This window comes from Neofelis nebulosa, chromosome 9, assembly GCF_028018385.1.
Source record: "Neofelis nebulosa isolate mNeoNeb1 chromosome 9, mNeoNeb1.pri, whole genome shotgun sequence".
NCBI lineage: Eukaryota > Metazoa > Chordata > Mammalia > Carnivora > Felidae > Neofelis > Neofelis nebulosa.
Genome location: NC_080790.1, coordinates 59505292 through 59521596, shown reverse-complemented (window position 1 = coordinate 59521596; position 16305 = coordinate 59505292). Strand labels below are relative to the sequence as shown.

General features: G+C 35.9%; 1 protein-coding gene across 3 annotated transcripts in view; it reads right to left on the bottom strand.

Annotated features, from left to right (window-relative positions):
* WDPCP (WD repeat containing planar cell polarity effector) overlaps positions 1-16305 on the bottom strand; it is a 388941-nt gene that overhangs the window by 255787 nt on the left and 116849 nt on the right. For 2 of the 3 annotated variants that reach the window (XM_058683943.1, XM_058683942.1), the window contains exons 7-9: positions 9379-9493; positions 7001-7134; positions 3215-3406 (exon numbers count right to left, since the gene is read on the bottom strand). In XM_058683943.1, coding sequence (XP_058539926.1) covers positions 3215-3406; positions 7001-7134; positions 9379-9493 — 441 coding nt within the window. The remainder of the gene's footprint in view (positions 1-3214; positions 3407-7000; positions 7135-9378; positions 9494-16305) is intronic. The other variant, XM_058683944.1, reaches the window with a different exon arrangement.

Below are 16305 nucleotides of genomic sequence, written 5' to 3'. Positions count from 1 at the left end.
AAATACCACATGATTTCACTCATATGTGGAATTTAAGAAACAAAACACATGAACATATAAAAGAGCTGGGGAAAAGAAAAACAAAGGGAAACAAACCATGAGAGACTCTCAGAGAACAAAGTGAGGCTTGATGGCTGGAGGTGGGTGGGGGATGGGCTAGATGGTTGATGGGTAAAAGGAGGGCACTTGTTATGATGAGCACTGGGTGTTGCATGTAAGTGATGAACACTGAATTCTACTCCTGAAACTAATACTACACTGTATGTTAAATAACTAGAATTTAAATAAAAATTTGAACAAAAAAATCATGTGTAAGTATCATCTACAACTTTATGAAATCTATTTAAAAAGTTACATAAAATGGATAATTTTCCAGAAATACAAATTAAGGAAAAAACAGAATTCCTGAAAAATAAGCAACCCTTCCTTTAAAACACCACACCCAGGCAAATTTCATATGTGAGTTTTACCAAACACTCAAACATCAGATAATTCCTTTTGGTACTGTTTCAAAGACGAGAAAAAGAAAAAGCTAGCCAAATCATTCCATAGGTCTAGTACAACCTTCATATGGAACTTAGAAAGGAGAGTAAAAGAAAGTAAAATTGCTTACCAATCTCATTTTTGAGCAAATTGTAAAGCCCCTTTAATGTTTCTTCCTTACTATCTAAGTAGAATCAATCATTCTGTACTGGCTACTACTATATAGCATACACATACTCTATCCACAGCATCATTTAATGCCTTAGTGCACCTACATGTTTTCATATTTGTCTCTCATTGGTGGACACTAAGATCCCTGCAGGCAGGGTTATTTTTTGTATTCATATTCCCTGTAATGAAATACAGTGTTTACTTCAGGGTCATGCTCAAGAGTTGTCAAATGATGTAGAAACAGAAGGAAGGGGCTTTCTTCCTTGTGTAATGTGTATAGGCAGGACGTGAAAAATAAAGGCAGTGAGTAAACAAACCACTTGGCTAGAACACAGGTTTGCATAAGGAAGTAACACTGGAAAGGTAAGTCAGGGCCAGTCAATGTGGGCTTTTCAATGCTGAGGCTGTTAGTTATGCTAAAGGCATTTTAGCAAGCAATGGCTAAATCAGACCTGTGCAGAATCCAGATGAGCACTTTTTAGAGCTATTACAGACCTAAAGAGGTGATCTATCTGGTTGAAATCTATCATTTTAAAAACAGACAACTAAAGTCTGAGAGGACAGGTTATCTATCCAAGGCCAAAGAACACAAAATTAGCTAAAAGCAGGCAGAAGCTTAGAGGCAGTAAGCTTGATTAATGTCAGACAGTTAGTATGTATATCGTCTGACCAACAGGTAAACCAAGTTTGTCTAACTCCAAAGGACATCATCTAGATGACACCAGGAGATGAGGTATATAAAACGTATGTATACCCTTTAAGCACTCCTAATTTCATGTAGTACATTCATTTCACATACAGGTAATTTGTGTAAAGTTTAGCTAAATTACTTTTACCTTTATTCTAAGACAGAACATTTAGAATTCTAATTAGCTTTATTACAGTCATTTTGATGAACTCTTTTACTCAATTAGCTTCTGAACCCAAGATCAATAAAACAGTAGGCATGAAAAGCCAATGAATAGGAACAAAGCACTTCCTTAGCCTCACAAAATCCACACCTAAAGCATTATAAGTAGTTTTAGTTACTATAACAAAATTGGAAAAGTTCCAGAAAAAGGCAAATTAATTAATTAGAAAGGACTCTACAGTCTTAAAAGATAGCCTGGAAGTTTATAACACCAGAAAAAGTAGGTAGGGACAGAAAAAACCTGGACTTGTTCATTGTATCTCAGAATACTAACTCCGAGAAATACTTCATAAAGTCTAAATGATAGTAAATTTAGAGAAAATATAGACGTATACTACAGTTATTCCTTGCCTTAGGATGGATTCACGTCCCAATAAACCAATCATATGTTGAAAATATCCTTAGTTGAAAATGCATTTAATACACCTAACCTACTGGACCTCACAGCTTAGCCTCAACTACTTAGACACGCTCAGAACATTCACATTAGGTTACAATTGGGCAAAATCATCTAACACACAGCCTCATGTAATTTACTGAATACTGTGCGGAAAGCAAAAAACAGAATGGTTTTATGGATACAGAATGGTCGTAAGGGTATGTGGCTGTGATCGCATGGCTGGCTGGGAGCTGCGCTGTCTGCCACTGTCCAGCATCATGAGAGAGGATCCTATCACCTATCACTACACTGAGAAAAGATCAAAATTCAAAATTCCAAGTATGGTTTCTACTAAATGTGAATTGCTTTCACATCCTGGTGAAGTCAAGAATCGTAAGTCAAATCATCTGTAAACTGAACTGTCTATATTCTACTCAGGCAAAAACTTAAAAAAGAATAAGGGAGGGTTGCTTTTGTTAAGTTATAAAAAAGAAAAACAAATTCCATACTCAAAGTACTGGTACAAGTTGAAATTACCTGTAGGTTCACAATAATGAATGATGGTAGAACCACTGGCAGGAATAGACAGGGTAGAATACTGTCCTTGCCTCCTAGATTAACCCTTTTGGTGCTCCTGTCTGAGGCAGGATACCAGATGAGAAGGCCATAGCTCTACAGCCCTCCTGATAAATTCTTGCCTTAGCCATGGTTTGGCTCCACAGTCTTCTACCAAATAGACATTTGACTAATGTTTACTGATTCCTTAACTGAAGTTTAAAGAAGGTGATTGATAACATAACTTTGGCAAGCAAGAAATTATAGGCAAGCCGTAATGATAGTACTAATAATGATATTAATAAGAATCACACAATGATCAGCGTTTGAGAGTTTACCATATGTAGATACTGCTCTAAATGCATGTCATAACTTATTTTTCTTCGTTAACTCTATTTTTCAGATAACAAAACCATGGTGCACACAGGTTAATTAGTTGCCCAAGGACAAAGAGCTAGGTAGTGGCAGAGCTAGGATTTGAACCCAGAAGCCTGTGTTCTTAATCACTGTGAGACTCAGGCCAGCCCTGGAACTGTCTATCTTGCAGATAGGATACTTTAAAGGATCCCACTTTATATGTACTTTCCTTTTTTCAGTATTTAGAAAAATAAATTATACATTAAAAAAAGTATTCATCTTTATTTCAGAATCAAAAAAACTAATAATCCTATTTTATTTGTTCTTCAATAAAATGTATATGTTTGCTTTAGATTTACCTCCAGTCTTCCTTGAGCATAACCTAGGAGCAGCAGATTGGCTCTGTCCTTCTCAGGAGAAATGGGGGCCCAAGGCCAAGCATCATCACTGACCAGCGGCCACCAGCAAACAACTGTATCTTGAACACAATTGATGGCTAGATGACGGTCTGCTGTCCTGTTTACTGGGCCCGGTATCTCAGAATAGGAAATCTAATGATTAAGAAAAAAAAGCACATAAGAATCATTTTTAATGCAAAATCCTCGATGTATTACAAAAATTAAAGCATCTGTAAATGTAGATAAATGCAAGTAAATATGCATGTTAAACATGTGCTTAAGGAGGTGTCAGAATTTACCAAATTCTTTTGACACATATATAAAAAAGACATATGTTCAAAATTCTCCCCATTTTTAGCAGAGGAAAGGGAAAGGAGAAATGTGAGTTAGGGAGGAATTGGCTGTAGCAATCCCAATCAATACCAAAATGTACAGTCATGGCTGCTTGACAGCATCGACCTACACATAGGATTTAAGACCAGCTATATTAAATGACAAGTTCAGTACTGCTGACCAAGAGTATCTGACTACTGTTTAAGACATAACATGTTAACAATGACTGACAACAATAAAAGGAAAAACAACTTGAGGCAAATATCACTTTAAAGAATATATGAGACATATACACATATATTCTGCATAAAGGGATAAGCCACAGCATCATGCATAAAAGTTTATGCAGCTTCTGAGAATTATGCTTCTCTTTCTTAGGAAGGATTTGTAGAATTTATTATTCAAACTATGTTATTTTGGAACATGGTTATTTGAAAACATAAGCACGGCACCATCTGGGTGACACATGCCAAGGAAATATAGATTGCACCGTATTTCTGCTTAAGGAATTAATGGAAGGTTGATAGCTTGGAAGAAAAAAAAAAAACTATCTTGCCATTGCTGGTCAGCAATAATCGAACCACTTTCTGGGGATTAAGCGCATGGCTAAGCCTACTGGACCAGACACTAGCAAAGGGCAGGGGGTCTTCTTATCAGAGAAATGCTTCTGGAGCCAGTCTCACTACATGACAGATTGCTTTCATATTCCTGTCTGCAAGGCAACAAAGGATGGCAGTAATGCGATAATGCCAGAGTGCAATGGGTGTTAAGAACCCGTTGCATTTATGTATTGTATTTAGTAAATAATCAGGCTCATCCAAATTGTGATCTCACCACTCAACCAAGGCCATTAAAATCAAGGTTAATGCTTTAATAATCCTCTGCTATTTTTTTTAATATGGTCAAAAGGAACCTTTTTCTATTTGCATGGCCATAATATTATTGACCTCTTCATCCTCTGAATGCACATCAAAAGGAACTGAAATCAAAGTAATTACCAGTGTTGTTCTCTCATGGTAAACATTTAACTCCTTGCACTGTCCCTTCACTGTTAAATAAATTGAATTGGATTTTTTAAATGTAGCCTGTAAAACTTATTAAAGGTCAGTAGATTCAGGATATTTACCCTGCAATTTTCTTTGCCAAAATTATTTCAATCTGAAAGAATTATGGTACAGCTGTAAAGAAAAACAGATTATAAATACACTATTTCTTTGTTTTAAAATCCAAATGGGCAATGACAGACAACACAGATGTACCTTATGCTTTGAAGTACAAATTCTTATATTTATGCTCTCAATATTATTATTTTGACTACTTATCTTCTTATTTGAGAGGAATACCACAATGGGATAGCTAGGTCTTTACAAATATACATACAATATTTTGACATCCTATTGCCATGTCACACATTATTTAGGAATTTCTAGATGAAAAAATAGAGTTAAAACAAGAAACTGGCACTTTCAGTCCTCATAGTGCACATCATGTATGTTATCTGAAATTTTCTGTTTCTTGTGAGTTTTAATGGCATCAGTTTTCTATCATGATGGTCAATAGGGCAAGTAAAGTGAACAAGTTTCTTAAATTATTCTTTCAAAAGACAAATGGCAGTTTTTACTAAGTATTTTATATATATATATATATATATATATATATATATATATATATATATATATATATATATATATTAAACATTGAACCAGAAAGTGAAATCCATGGGCTCTTCCAAAGGGAAGCAGGTTACTTCCCTGCATGCATAGTCCAATGCATAGACATGGGGTGCCCATGTTATTCTCAAATCCAAAGGCATAAAGAATAAACAAACAAGTAATTCCCTTACTTAAGGTGCAAGAGTCCATATACCAGGTCTATTTTCCACATCTCTTCATAAGAAAAGATGACATCCTGGCAGTTTCTCTCTGATCCCATTAATGGGTAGCTATGATCCTTCAGCTGAGAAGACTGTACTAAGCTATCCATCACATCTAAGATGGAGAACTAGTCATAAAAAATTTTACACAATAGTATTGAAAACATTTTAAATAGTTTGAGTTAATGCACATTGGAGCGTTTTATTTATTTATTTATTTATTTATTTACTCACTCCATATTGGTACATTTTAAAGACCAGTATTAGTAAATAAACAACATTTCAAATAAATCTACAATTAGCCAACCTGGAAAATAGCATCCCATTAAGAGTGCTAATACCAGTTTTTTTTACTAACCAAAATAGAATACATGAGTACCACTGATTTTCCAAGTAAAGAAATCAGTATTAAATGCTACAGAAGCTCCACAAGATTGGCAAATATGACCAAATTAGTTTATTACCACAATGAAAAACTCATTTAATATATTTTATCTCATGTCAAAAAAAATTTTTTATAAGAATAGAGGTTTCCACCAAATAAAACTAAATCCTCCCCATACCACTATCATCTCAATCACAATAAGAAATAATCCCAAAGGGCAAAAGGTTAGCTTAAATACTACTTTTTCAAACACACACACACACAAAGTTTCAAGCCATAAAGCTGACTTCTAAAAATCTTTGCCGTTATTACGGATAGATACTCTGGGTATGGCATAAGTGTGCATCTTTTTTAAGGAAGCTTTATATCAGTTCTGTTCCCAGTGAACAGTGAACTGTCTCAAATCCACGTCACAGAGGCTGGATCAATCTTGCAAACACAAGTCATTCCTGAAAAGAGGCCTTGAACTGAAACAGCCTGGAAAATGTATTAGATACTCATCCTAGCAGAGAGTATGCCTTCCAAGCAGTTAAAATGTAATGTGGCAAAACTTATATTAAACACATCACTTAAAATAAAAATCCTTCCTTAACAGATGTAAAGTCCCTGATACAAGGAAACAAATTACGTGGAGTTAGTGAAGGGAGAGATACTAACATATGAAGGAGAATTCGTTTTGCATTCTTCTCCAGTTATAGCTGGGTGGGGGGTGGGGGGGGGTATTTTTCCTCCCCTTGTTTATTACACTTTTCTATTAACCTTTGAAAGTGCCTTCTTTCTTCTTTCTTTTCTTGTGAAATGGAAGCCAAAGTAGCTATCCTTGCCTAGAAAGATGATATGAGGTCTTAGGGAAAAATGAGAATGCTGTATATACTATCCTTAAAAAGAAAAACATTTTCAAATGTGTAATTTGTCTCTCTTATGTGTCTATGATTTCCATAAGTACCAACCATGTCATTATTAGACCCTTATAATGAGATTAAAACAGAAAAGGTAGGAGAGCCACTATTTTTAATAAATCAACCCTAATCATATAATTAATTCTGGTTTTCCAGAAATCTAGAACTGTTCAAAAATACTGAACATAGTATCAGCCCATGTGATACTCTAGCATACCTTAATAATTAATAAAATGACTATAAATTGAAATCTCTACCTTATAATCCAAGGCTGAGAGTTTTTCCAGTCTTTTGTTTACATCAGGAGAACCCATCTTCTTGGTAAACTGAATAAAACATAGTTTGTTTTGTGCCAAAAATGATAAGATGATAAAGTTGTCTGTAAGAAGAGCTAAGAAAAAAAAAGATTTGATAAAATACTGTAAAATACTAAGTTACAATAAAATGATAATGAAGTAATTTTTTCCACTGAAATATTACAAAAAGCTACTTTCAGAATATAAATACCAACTGAAATAACTAGTCTCCCAAATATCATTATTTTACAAGGATATTAAAGATACTATGAATAAACAATAATCATCAAACTAGTGATGCATGGATTTGATACTTTTCCTTTTATCCTGAGACCATTTTATGATACACTGATGTTTGGGGACAACCACCAAATGAGATATTTTTGGAACTAGGGCTAGAAAAGCATAAAATAAAGACTATTCCATACTGAATCTAAGATGAAAACATTTTTTTGTGCTTAGCCTTTAATCCTGCATTTATATGATATAAACCATCCGACAACAAACTGATTTTTTTTAGGGGATATAGATCAGTGTTCTCCACCAATCTTATGTATTTTTTTATTTTAAATTTTTCATCAATGAACTTTCTTTTTGAGGGTATACAAGCTGAACAAAACAAAGCATATTATACTCAATATACACATTATGTAAGTTAATATCTAATAATGAAGATTAGCAAAAAGATTTCTACAGCTTTATTTCTATGCACACTAGTAGGTAGACAATTAATATTCATAAGTTATATAAAGGGCTACTAATATTAAAAATTATTGATAAAAACATATAATAGGAATTTGAGAAATATTTTATATTGTTCCTAGCATAATGAAATTATACAATGTTTCATATATTTTTCTTCACTTCCACACCCCTGGCTGTGCAAGCAGCAACCAACAGTATATCTACACAATTACAGGAGAATCTGGAGAACTGCCAAGAAATCACATTGTTATCATGGTCTCATGAGAGTGTATTATTTGGGGTATAAATAAAAGAAACAAGTAAAAAAAGATATCTCAGAGACATGAATAGTGTTGGAAGTCTTTTATTTCTTATAGAGGAGCATCAACATGACAAAATCATCACAGCCACTATTTTATTCATAGTGTCAACAAAGGGGTCAATTATTAGACATGAAAACGGAACTTTTTCCATCGGAAGCTTCCTTGGCACCATGTTCCTGTAAGGAAGAGGAAATGGCACACTTACAATCCTACCCCCAGCTTATTACTATCAGGAATGTTGCTAATTACAGCCATCCTGCCGAGTGCTGTCCTCTAAGATGATGAAATTGTGTCTAAGTCATTCAGTGGTAGCTAGTGAGAGCACATAGCAGAAGGAAGGTTTCTGTGTTCTCACCTCTGTCCTTTCCACTGGTGCACACTTTGTTCTGATTATTCAATTTAAGACACTGACAATTTTCAATTTCTAATGATAATGCAACCTGTTTCTTAAACCTTTTTACCTTCAATAAAAGAATATAAGCTTAAAACCTCAGGAGTCAGCACAGTATAACAGAAAGAAAATGGGCTCTGTAGCTAGAACCTGGGTTCAAATCTCAGTTTGGTTATTTTCAGGCTGTTCCTTAGTATCTCATTCATGTGCATGTTCCTTAGTATCTTAGCTTCAATTTCCTTATCTATAAAATGGAGATAATTATACCATATAAAGTTGTTTTTTTAATTAAATAAGTAGGTTGGTATAGTGTAGAGCCTTTCAGGGCTCAATAAATGTCAGTATCCTACCTTTTCAATAATTGGCTTAAAAAATTTTTTTATGTGCTTTGTGGCAATTACATACTGGTTGTGTTATACTTAAAAGAATCCAGCTTTGTATATTTGGCATTGGTTTTTGATATTTAGAAATACTGCCCAAATTCTCTCAAAAGTTAGTATTCATAGACTTTGGTAACAAAGAATCTTCCTACGAGCCAAATTACAGACTTTTTTTTTTTTACTGGTGATTGTGTTGACACATTTGAGTTATTTTTTTTCAAAATTCATTTGAAAATGAAAAATATTTGAAATGTCAACAATAGGGGGCTAATTTTGAAAACACACACCAAAAAAAAAAATACCCTATTTTGAAAATACATTCACATTTTTAAAGGAAAAACTGAAAAATACTCAGAATATGAACCTAACACTTAACAAAAACTTTGGTATTAAATATTAGTCAAAACTTGTATTTGTCCCAGGGGTTGTAACTATGCTATTATAAGCAGATTACTTGTGTTTGCAAGTCCCCAGTGGTAATAATTAGTGTACCTGTTGACATACTATTTCTCCTGCCCCACTGTTAATGTAGGCAATTGACTTGCACATGGGGGTAATTACCATCACTGATGGAGTCTGAGATGAGCTTCCCCACCAGGCTTCTGTCAATCACTACTTTCTCCAGCTGCGGCCCAGAGAGGCTTAGGGACACCAGCACACCTGAACCAAAGAGGAGCTAAAACCCGGTAAAGAGGAAGAGTGGGAGGAAGATACACTGAGCATTAGTCTTTCAAAAATCTCTCTTCAAATGTATAAATTATACAGACATTTACACAGCATTTATACCATGAAATTATAAAGAGTTTTTCTTCATCGAAAACAATTACTGCCATTCTGAGTAAATAGGAAAAGGTGGCTAAATGATACAACACAAGAAGTGCACTGGTCAAAGCTATGTGCAGAAACTGAGTTTAGTTCACGTTTATTAGAAGTCTAATCATCTAAACATTTAGAAAATACTCATGGAGAGATAAATGCTTTGCACTGCATTCAGAAATATAATGTGTTCTATTAGTATTTTGAAAGATTACTTTTTATATCTGAAATTAAAAGACGATTTCCAAATAGTTGTTCCTAGACATTAAATATAGAAAAGATGCAACCATTAGAATACAAACAGTGTATGTTACAATTTATTTGGACTTTAAACCCCACTTCTACAAATAAAGATCTTGTCAGTTTAAAATATTAAAATACATGGGGCGCCTGGGTGGCTCAGTCTAAGCGGCCGACTTCGGCCCAGGTCATGATCTCGCGGTCCGTGAGTTCGAGCCCCGCGTCGGGCTCTGTGCTGACAGCTCAGAGCCTGGAGCCTGTTTCAGATTCTGTGTCTCCCTCTCTCTGACCCTCCCCCATTCATGCTTTGTCTCTCTCTGTCTCAAAAATAAATAAACGCTAAAAAAAATAAATAAAATAAAATATTAAAATACATGTAAATCAAGGCAATTAAAATAAAATGTTAAACTTTAAAATTCGTAAATAAATAATACATACCACAAACAATTCCTCAAGAAGAGATAAACACAGTAAAGTACTCAGGCTTTATCAATATCAGGGTTCACCCAATCCCCCAAGAGATGACTGGATATTACCATTATGATTTTATATTGCTCCTTCCCATTTGTGGCAACATAATTCATTCATCTCCAAATGTTTAAAACTTCTGAAAGGACTATGCATATGCGTATGCTTGTTATCTATGAGATTATGAAATATCAACATTGGAAGAAATTGTTTCACCTTCAAGGCAACAGACTCAAAGCAGATGAATCATGGAATAGCATATGGTATAAGAAGAAAAAAACCAATTGTCAGTAAACTAATCATGAACATGCTAGCCAAACTCAAAGACAACTATGATTTTAAACAAAACAGGGGAATTCCCCACCTACCTAGATATCATGTCCCAGCTAGAAAGGATGTTTCTGTGTCAAGACATATTTAGACATGTGTGAAAGATGAGCAGCACGAGGGACCAGGTTATTATAAAGAAAGACGACTACTTCCCCATTGCCTAACAGATTCCAGGCACAGGAATAAGAAAAGAAACTGAAGGGTCCCCCGTGATTTAATAGACTGTCCATTTAATATCAATGCCCCTATAGGGTGCAGAGGACAAGGAAGATGTAATCATATTTATTCATTTGGGAGACTAATAAGAGAAGAACATTTGTTCCAAGAATTTCAAAATATTCAGAAATTAATTAATCTCTACTGAATTACATCCAGCTCTGCAATATCCCTTGATGGAAAACACTGATATTTCCCTTTGGGGAATTCCCCAATAACAACAAAGCATGTGGTCTTTATTTCTAAATTCTCCCTTCTCAAGCAGGTAATTTTAGGGTCATCTTTCATTTCCAGTTCTCCCCTATGTAACAGCTTTTTTCTCTCCCTTCCCCATTTGTTCAAAACATCTCTAAAATCTTCCGTTTTAAATGTATTTTTATCTACCAAAACCTTAACCTATACTCTTGAGCATCTCTTTTCTTAATTATTCACTGACTACTAGCTCCTTGTGGGTACTAGCTAGGCTACTTGTATCTTTGTACCTTCAATGCTTAAACAATGCCAGGCACAGAGTAAGTGCTAATTAAATGTTTGGAGAAAAAAAACATAATTAACTCATTACAGGATCTGATTATTCATAGTTAAAAAGAAACTTAGTCTAATCTTCCACTTCCATAAGTTCCTTTTCCTTCTGCAGCATTCCTTCAAGGATCAGCCTATTCTTGAATACTTCCAGTGATCAGGAGCTCATTATCTTACCACTGGACAGTTCTAATCGACTCAGAGATCACTCGGTCATTTTTTTCATTCAACAAACCTGAATGTTGATTATATGCCAAGCACTAAACTGAATTTAGTGGCTCAAAAGTTAATAAAATATAATCCTCAAAATAGATGAAATATAGATTAATAGAGGTAGAGACATAAGAAAACAAATGTAATAAAGTGCTATTACTGGTCCTATTATAAGAGTACATACAGGGGAGCCTGGGGAGACTGAGGAGAAGGTGGTGACGCTTGAGGCAAAGGCTAATAATGCCTTCTAAGAACTCCTACAGTAATCCAAGTTTTTCTTCAATAGCACACTTTCAAATACTAAAGGATAGTAGCATAGTGTTAAGCCTGGACTCTGAAATCAGAATGAAATCAGCACTAGCTCTACCTCTTACTAGCTGTGTGACCTTGTGGGAGTTGCTTAACCTCTCTGTAACTTCATTACCTCATCTGAAAAGGTAATATCTACTTCATAGGAAGAGCATTAAGTAACTTTTTACAAGTAGTATTTAGAATAATGCCCGGCACATATTAATGTTTGCAATTACTATTACTATTTTTTGAAGTTTATTTATTTCGAGACGGGGGGTGGGGGGCAGAGGGAAGAGAGCATGAGCAGGGAGGGGCAGAGAGAGAGGGAGAGAGAGAATCCCTATTGCAAAACAGTGAGATCATGACCTGAGCCTATAGCAAGAGTCAGATGCTTAACCAACTGAGCCACCCAGGAGCCCCTGCAATTACTACTGTTACTGTTATTCAGCCAGTACTCATATGATGTGTGCTCACTATACTATTTGCAATCTCTGAGCACATTCTTTTGTCTTTCTGAAAATCTTGCGCCCAGATTGGACTCAATACTAGACATGGTACACTAGACTCCAGGTGAGTTATCACCAGTACAATCTTTTGTCACCTTTCCCATTTGCTATGGTTTCATAAAGATATTGTCTCCAAGATATTTGCAACTTCCTCCAGAAGTCTGGAATTTAATTTGCCCAAGTCTCTCAAATTTCTTGTTCCTTATTTTCTGCTCTCAGCAACATTATCATGAACTGGCCCTCGTCTCCTAACGGTAAGTTGCTACTTCTATGTGTGAGCATCTGCTATCTTATAAAACTAATTCTATATGACCACTTTAGTGGGATGGAGACATAAAGTACAACCTGTGAGAGTAGGTAAAAGAAGGAATTTAGGCTGGAAAGGATTCAGGGGGGAAATGTCCAGGTATAGGAAGAAAGCGTGCATATGCTACAGTACACACCACACGGAGATAGGAGCAGTGATTTGGGAATTGCGAATCCTGCCCAGTGAGTTTCAGCATTCCTTCAGAATCTTTCCTTCCAAGGACTGGCACAGCCTACTTATTCATTCATTCATTCATTCATTTCACAAATCTGTATTAGTATTTGTATGAGCTAGGCCCTGTTCTAGATACTGAAGATACAGCAGTGAATATAACAGACAAAACCTTTTCCCTACCTCCCCTCAGGGAGTTGCGTTCTAGTGTGGACACAGGAAATAGGAAAAACATTTTGATATAATGTCAAATAGCAGCAAGAATTACAGAGAAAAATAAAGCACAGTAAGGATGGGGATTCTAGAAGAATGCTGTTTTGAGCAGAATGACTAATTAAGAAAAAGACCTGACGAGATGACATTTGAGTACAGACACAAATGAAGTGACTGAACAAGACACAGATTATTTGGAGAAAATGAGTCTGAGGCAGAGAACAGCAAATGCAAAAAACTCTAAGGTCAGAATGTGCCTAGGATGACTGAAGAAAGCTAGGCCAGAGAAGCTAGAGGGAAGTGAGTGACAGTGATATTCACAGAGGCTAAAATTAGAGAGGTAGTTGGGCCAGGTTAGGTCGATGAGAAATCACTCGGTTTTAAGCAGCAGAGAATTATGGTCTAATTTATGTTTTGTTTTGTTTTGTTTTGTTTACAGCTTATGTATTTATTTTTGACAGGGGGTAGGGGAGCAGAAAGAGGGAGGTGGAGAGAGAATCCAAAGACCTGAAATCATGACCTGAGCTGAATCAAGAGTCAGAAACCTAACCATCTGAGACACCTAGGTGCCCCTAACTTATGTTTTAAAGAGGGGTCTGGGGGCGCCTGGGTGGCGCAGTCGGTTGAGCGTCCGACTTCAGCCAGGTCACGATCTCGCGGTCCGTGAGTTCGAGCCCCGCGTCAGGCTCTGGGCTGATGGCTGGGAGCCTGGAGCCTGTTTCCGATTCTGTGTCTCCCTCTCTCTCTGCCCCTCCCCCGTTCATGCTCTGTCTCTCTCTGTCCCAAAAATAAATTAAAAACGCTGAAAAAAAAAACAAATAAAAATAAAAATAAAAAAATAAAGAGGGGTCTGGCTGGGCAAGAGTATAAGCAAGGAGACCTTAGGAAACTACTGCAAGAGAGAGAAGATGATGGCTGGGCTAAAATGGCAATGCTACAAGAAATGATATGTGGACAGATTTGAGATATATTTTAAAGGGGATCAACTAGGAATTGCTTAGGGACTGGGTGTGGCATACAAGAGAAAAACTACAAAATGTGGGGGCTGAGCAACTGGGTTTAATGAGTTACGGAACACCCAAGGAGACACTATTCAGGGGGAATCAAGAAATTGGTTTTGGACATGTTAGTTTATGGTGTCTATGGACATAAAAGTAGAGATATTGAGTAGACAATTAGAAATGAGTCTGAAGTTTAAGGTGAAGTGGGGGCTGCAGATATATATTTGGGAGTCATTTAGTCATTTAGGTAGTATTAAAAGTCATGGAACTGGACAAGCTCTTCTTAAAAAATGAGTAGAGGAACTAGAGTGCTAAGTGAAATTAGTCAGTTAGAGAAAGACAAATATCATATGACTTCACTCATACGTGGAATTTAAGACACAAAACCGATGAACCTAAGGGAAGCAAAAATAATATAAAAAGAGGGAGGGGGACAAAACATAAGAGACTCTTAAATATAGAGAACATACTGAGGGTTGCTGGAGGGGTTGTGGGTGGGGAGATTAAGGCAAGAGGCATTAAGGAGGACATGCGTTGGGATGAGCACTGGGTGTTATATGTAGGGGACAAATCACTGGATTCTACTCCTGAAATCATCATCGCACTATATGCTAACTGATTTGGATGTAAATTTTAAACAATTAAAAAATTTAAAAATTTTTTTAAAATTAAAAAAAGGAGTAGAGAGGTCAAATGGGTGGCACCCCAATCCACAACTTATGGTATCTTCATAAGAAGAGGAAGAAACAATAGAGAGTTCTCTCTCTCCATGTGCACACATAGAGGAAAGGCCATATGACAACACAGTAAGAAGACAGCTGCAGGAAGAGAGGCCTTACCAGAAACCCTTACCAACCCTGACAACATCTTGATCTTGGAATGCTAGTCTCCAGAACTGTGAGAAGAAAAAAAAAAATCTGTTGTTTAATCAATCAATCAATAAAAGTTGATAGAGAAAGAAGCCCAAGGTCTGAGGTTTGGGACATTCCAAACTTTAGAGTTGTTAAAAGATCAGATTAGCTCTCTTACTGAAACCTAGTTTGGGTACTCATTAGGATCAAGGTGTGTCCATCATTACCTATCTCTAAATGTCTTGTGGCCTAGAGGTATCTCTGACACCAGATTTTGAAATAAGAAAGTATAGATAAATTAATAAGCTAATTAATGCAATTTATAAAACAACCTGTGGGAAAGCATAAAGTTTCCAAGTACTGGTGCCAAAGATACTCCTGGGTAGAGTAACGGAGATAACCAGAATTAGGAAAAAATAGTCTCAAGTTCAAGAAACGAATATTCCAGTTCAGACAGGAAAGTGTTTCCACCTGTTTCCCTAAAAGGTTGTTTTTAACTCACCAAAATGAAAATGGCCTTTGTAAGATTTGGCAGGACAAGAAGGAAAAGGGGCACTAAGATACTGTCCTTTCCACTACAAGGAGTTGCAGATTTCTGACAGCTCAGAAAATGAAAGAGGACAGCAGTAAAGGGAAACCACTATAAAGCAGATAGATCTGAGCTTGGGAATAGATCTACATGATGAATCAATGAGAAGGCCCATGAGATTTCCCAAAATTGTTCCAATTTTAATGTTGTTCTTTGTGTACAACATGACTAAGGCAAAACAGGAAATGAAACGTGTCCTTTTCTCAGACACCCTCCCAGACAGGAAGTATCTTCCTTATTATTTCTGCTCAGTCCATGTGTCTTTCCATTGCCTTTTATCATTTCTCCTTCTCATTTTCTTTAATAAGCTCATACCAAAGAGCTTTTCTCTTTAAGAAACTGGGAAATGATTCCTATAATCTTTAGATGGCTCTTCAAATGATTTTTTCTAACCTTAGATTCAGTACTTAAGTGGAAATGAAAAGGGAAAAGAAAGAGAAAATTATATCAGATGATACCATTAATCAAAACAAAACATCAACAACCACAAGAACCTGAGTTTTATTCCATTCACCAGGTCAAAATATGCATCTCCTATATAATCCAAGTATATAGACAGGGATACAACAGTGAGTAAGGAAGACATATGTTAGTAGAATATATATATATAAAATAAAGTAGAAGACCTCATCTCAGCAAGAAGTGCAGGTTTTGGTTAGGATAGATGGCTGCTTCCTAGAAGAGAGAGTTTAATATGCCAGAGAAGAGAAAAGCAGCACACCTGGTCTCTAGTACTAAAGAACTGATATAGTAT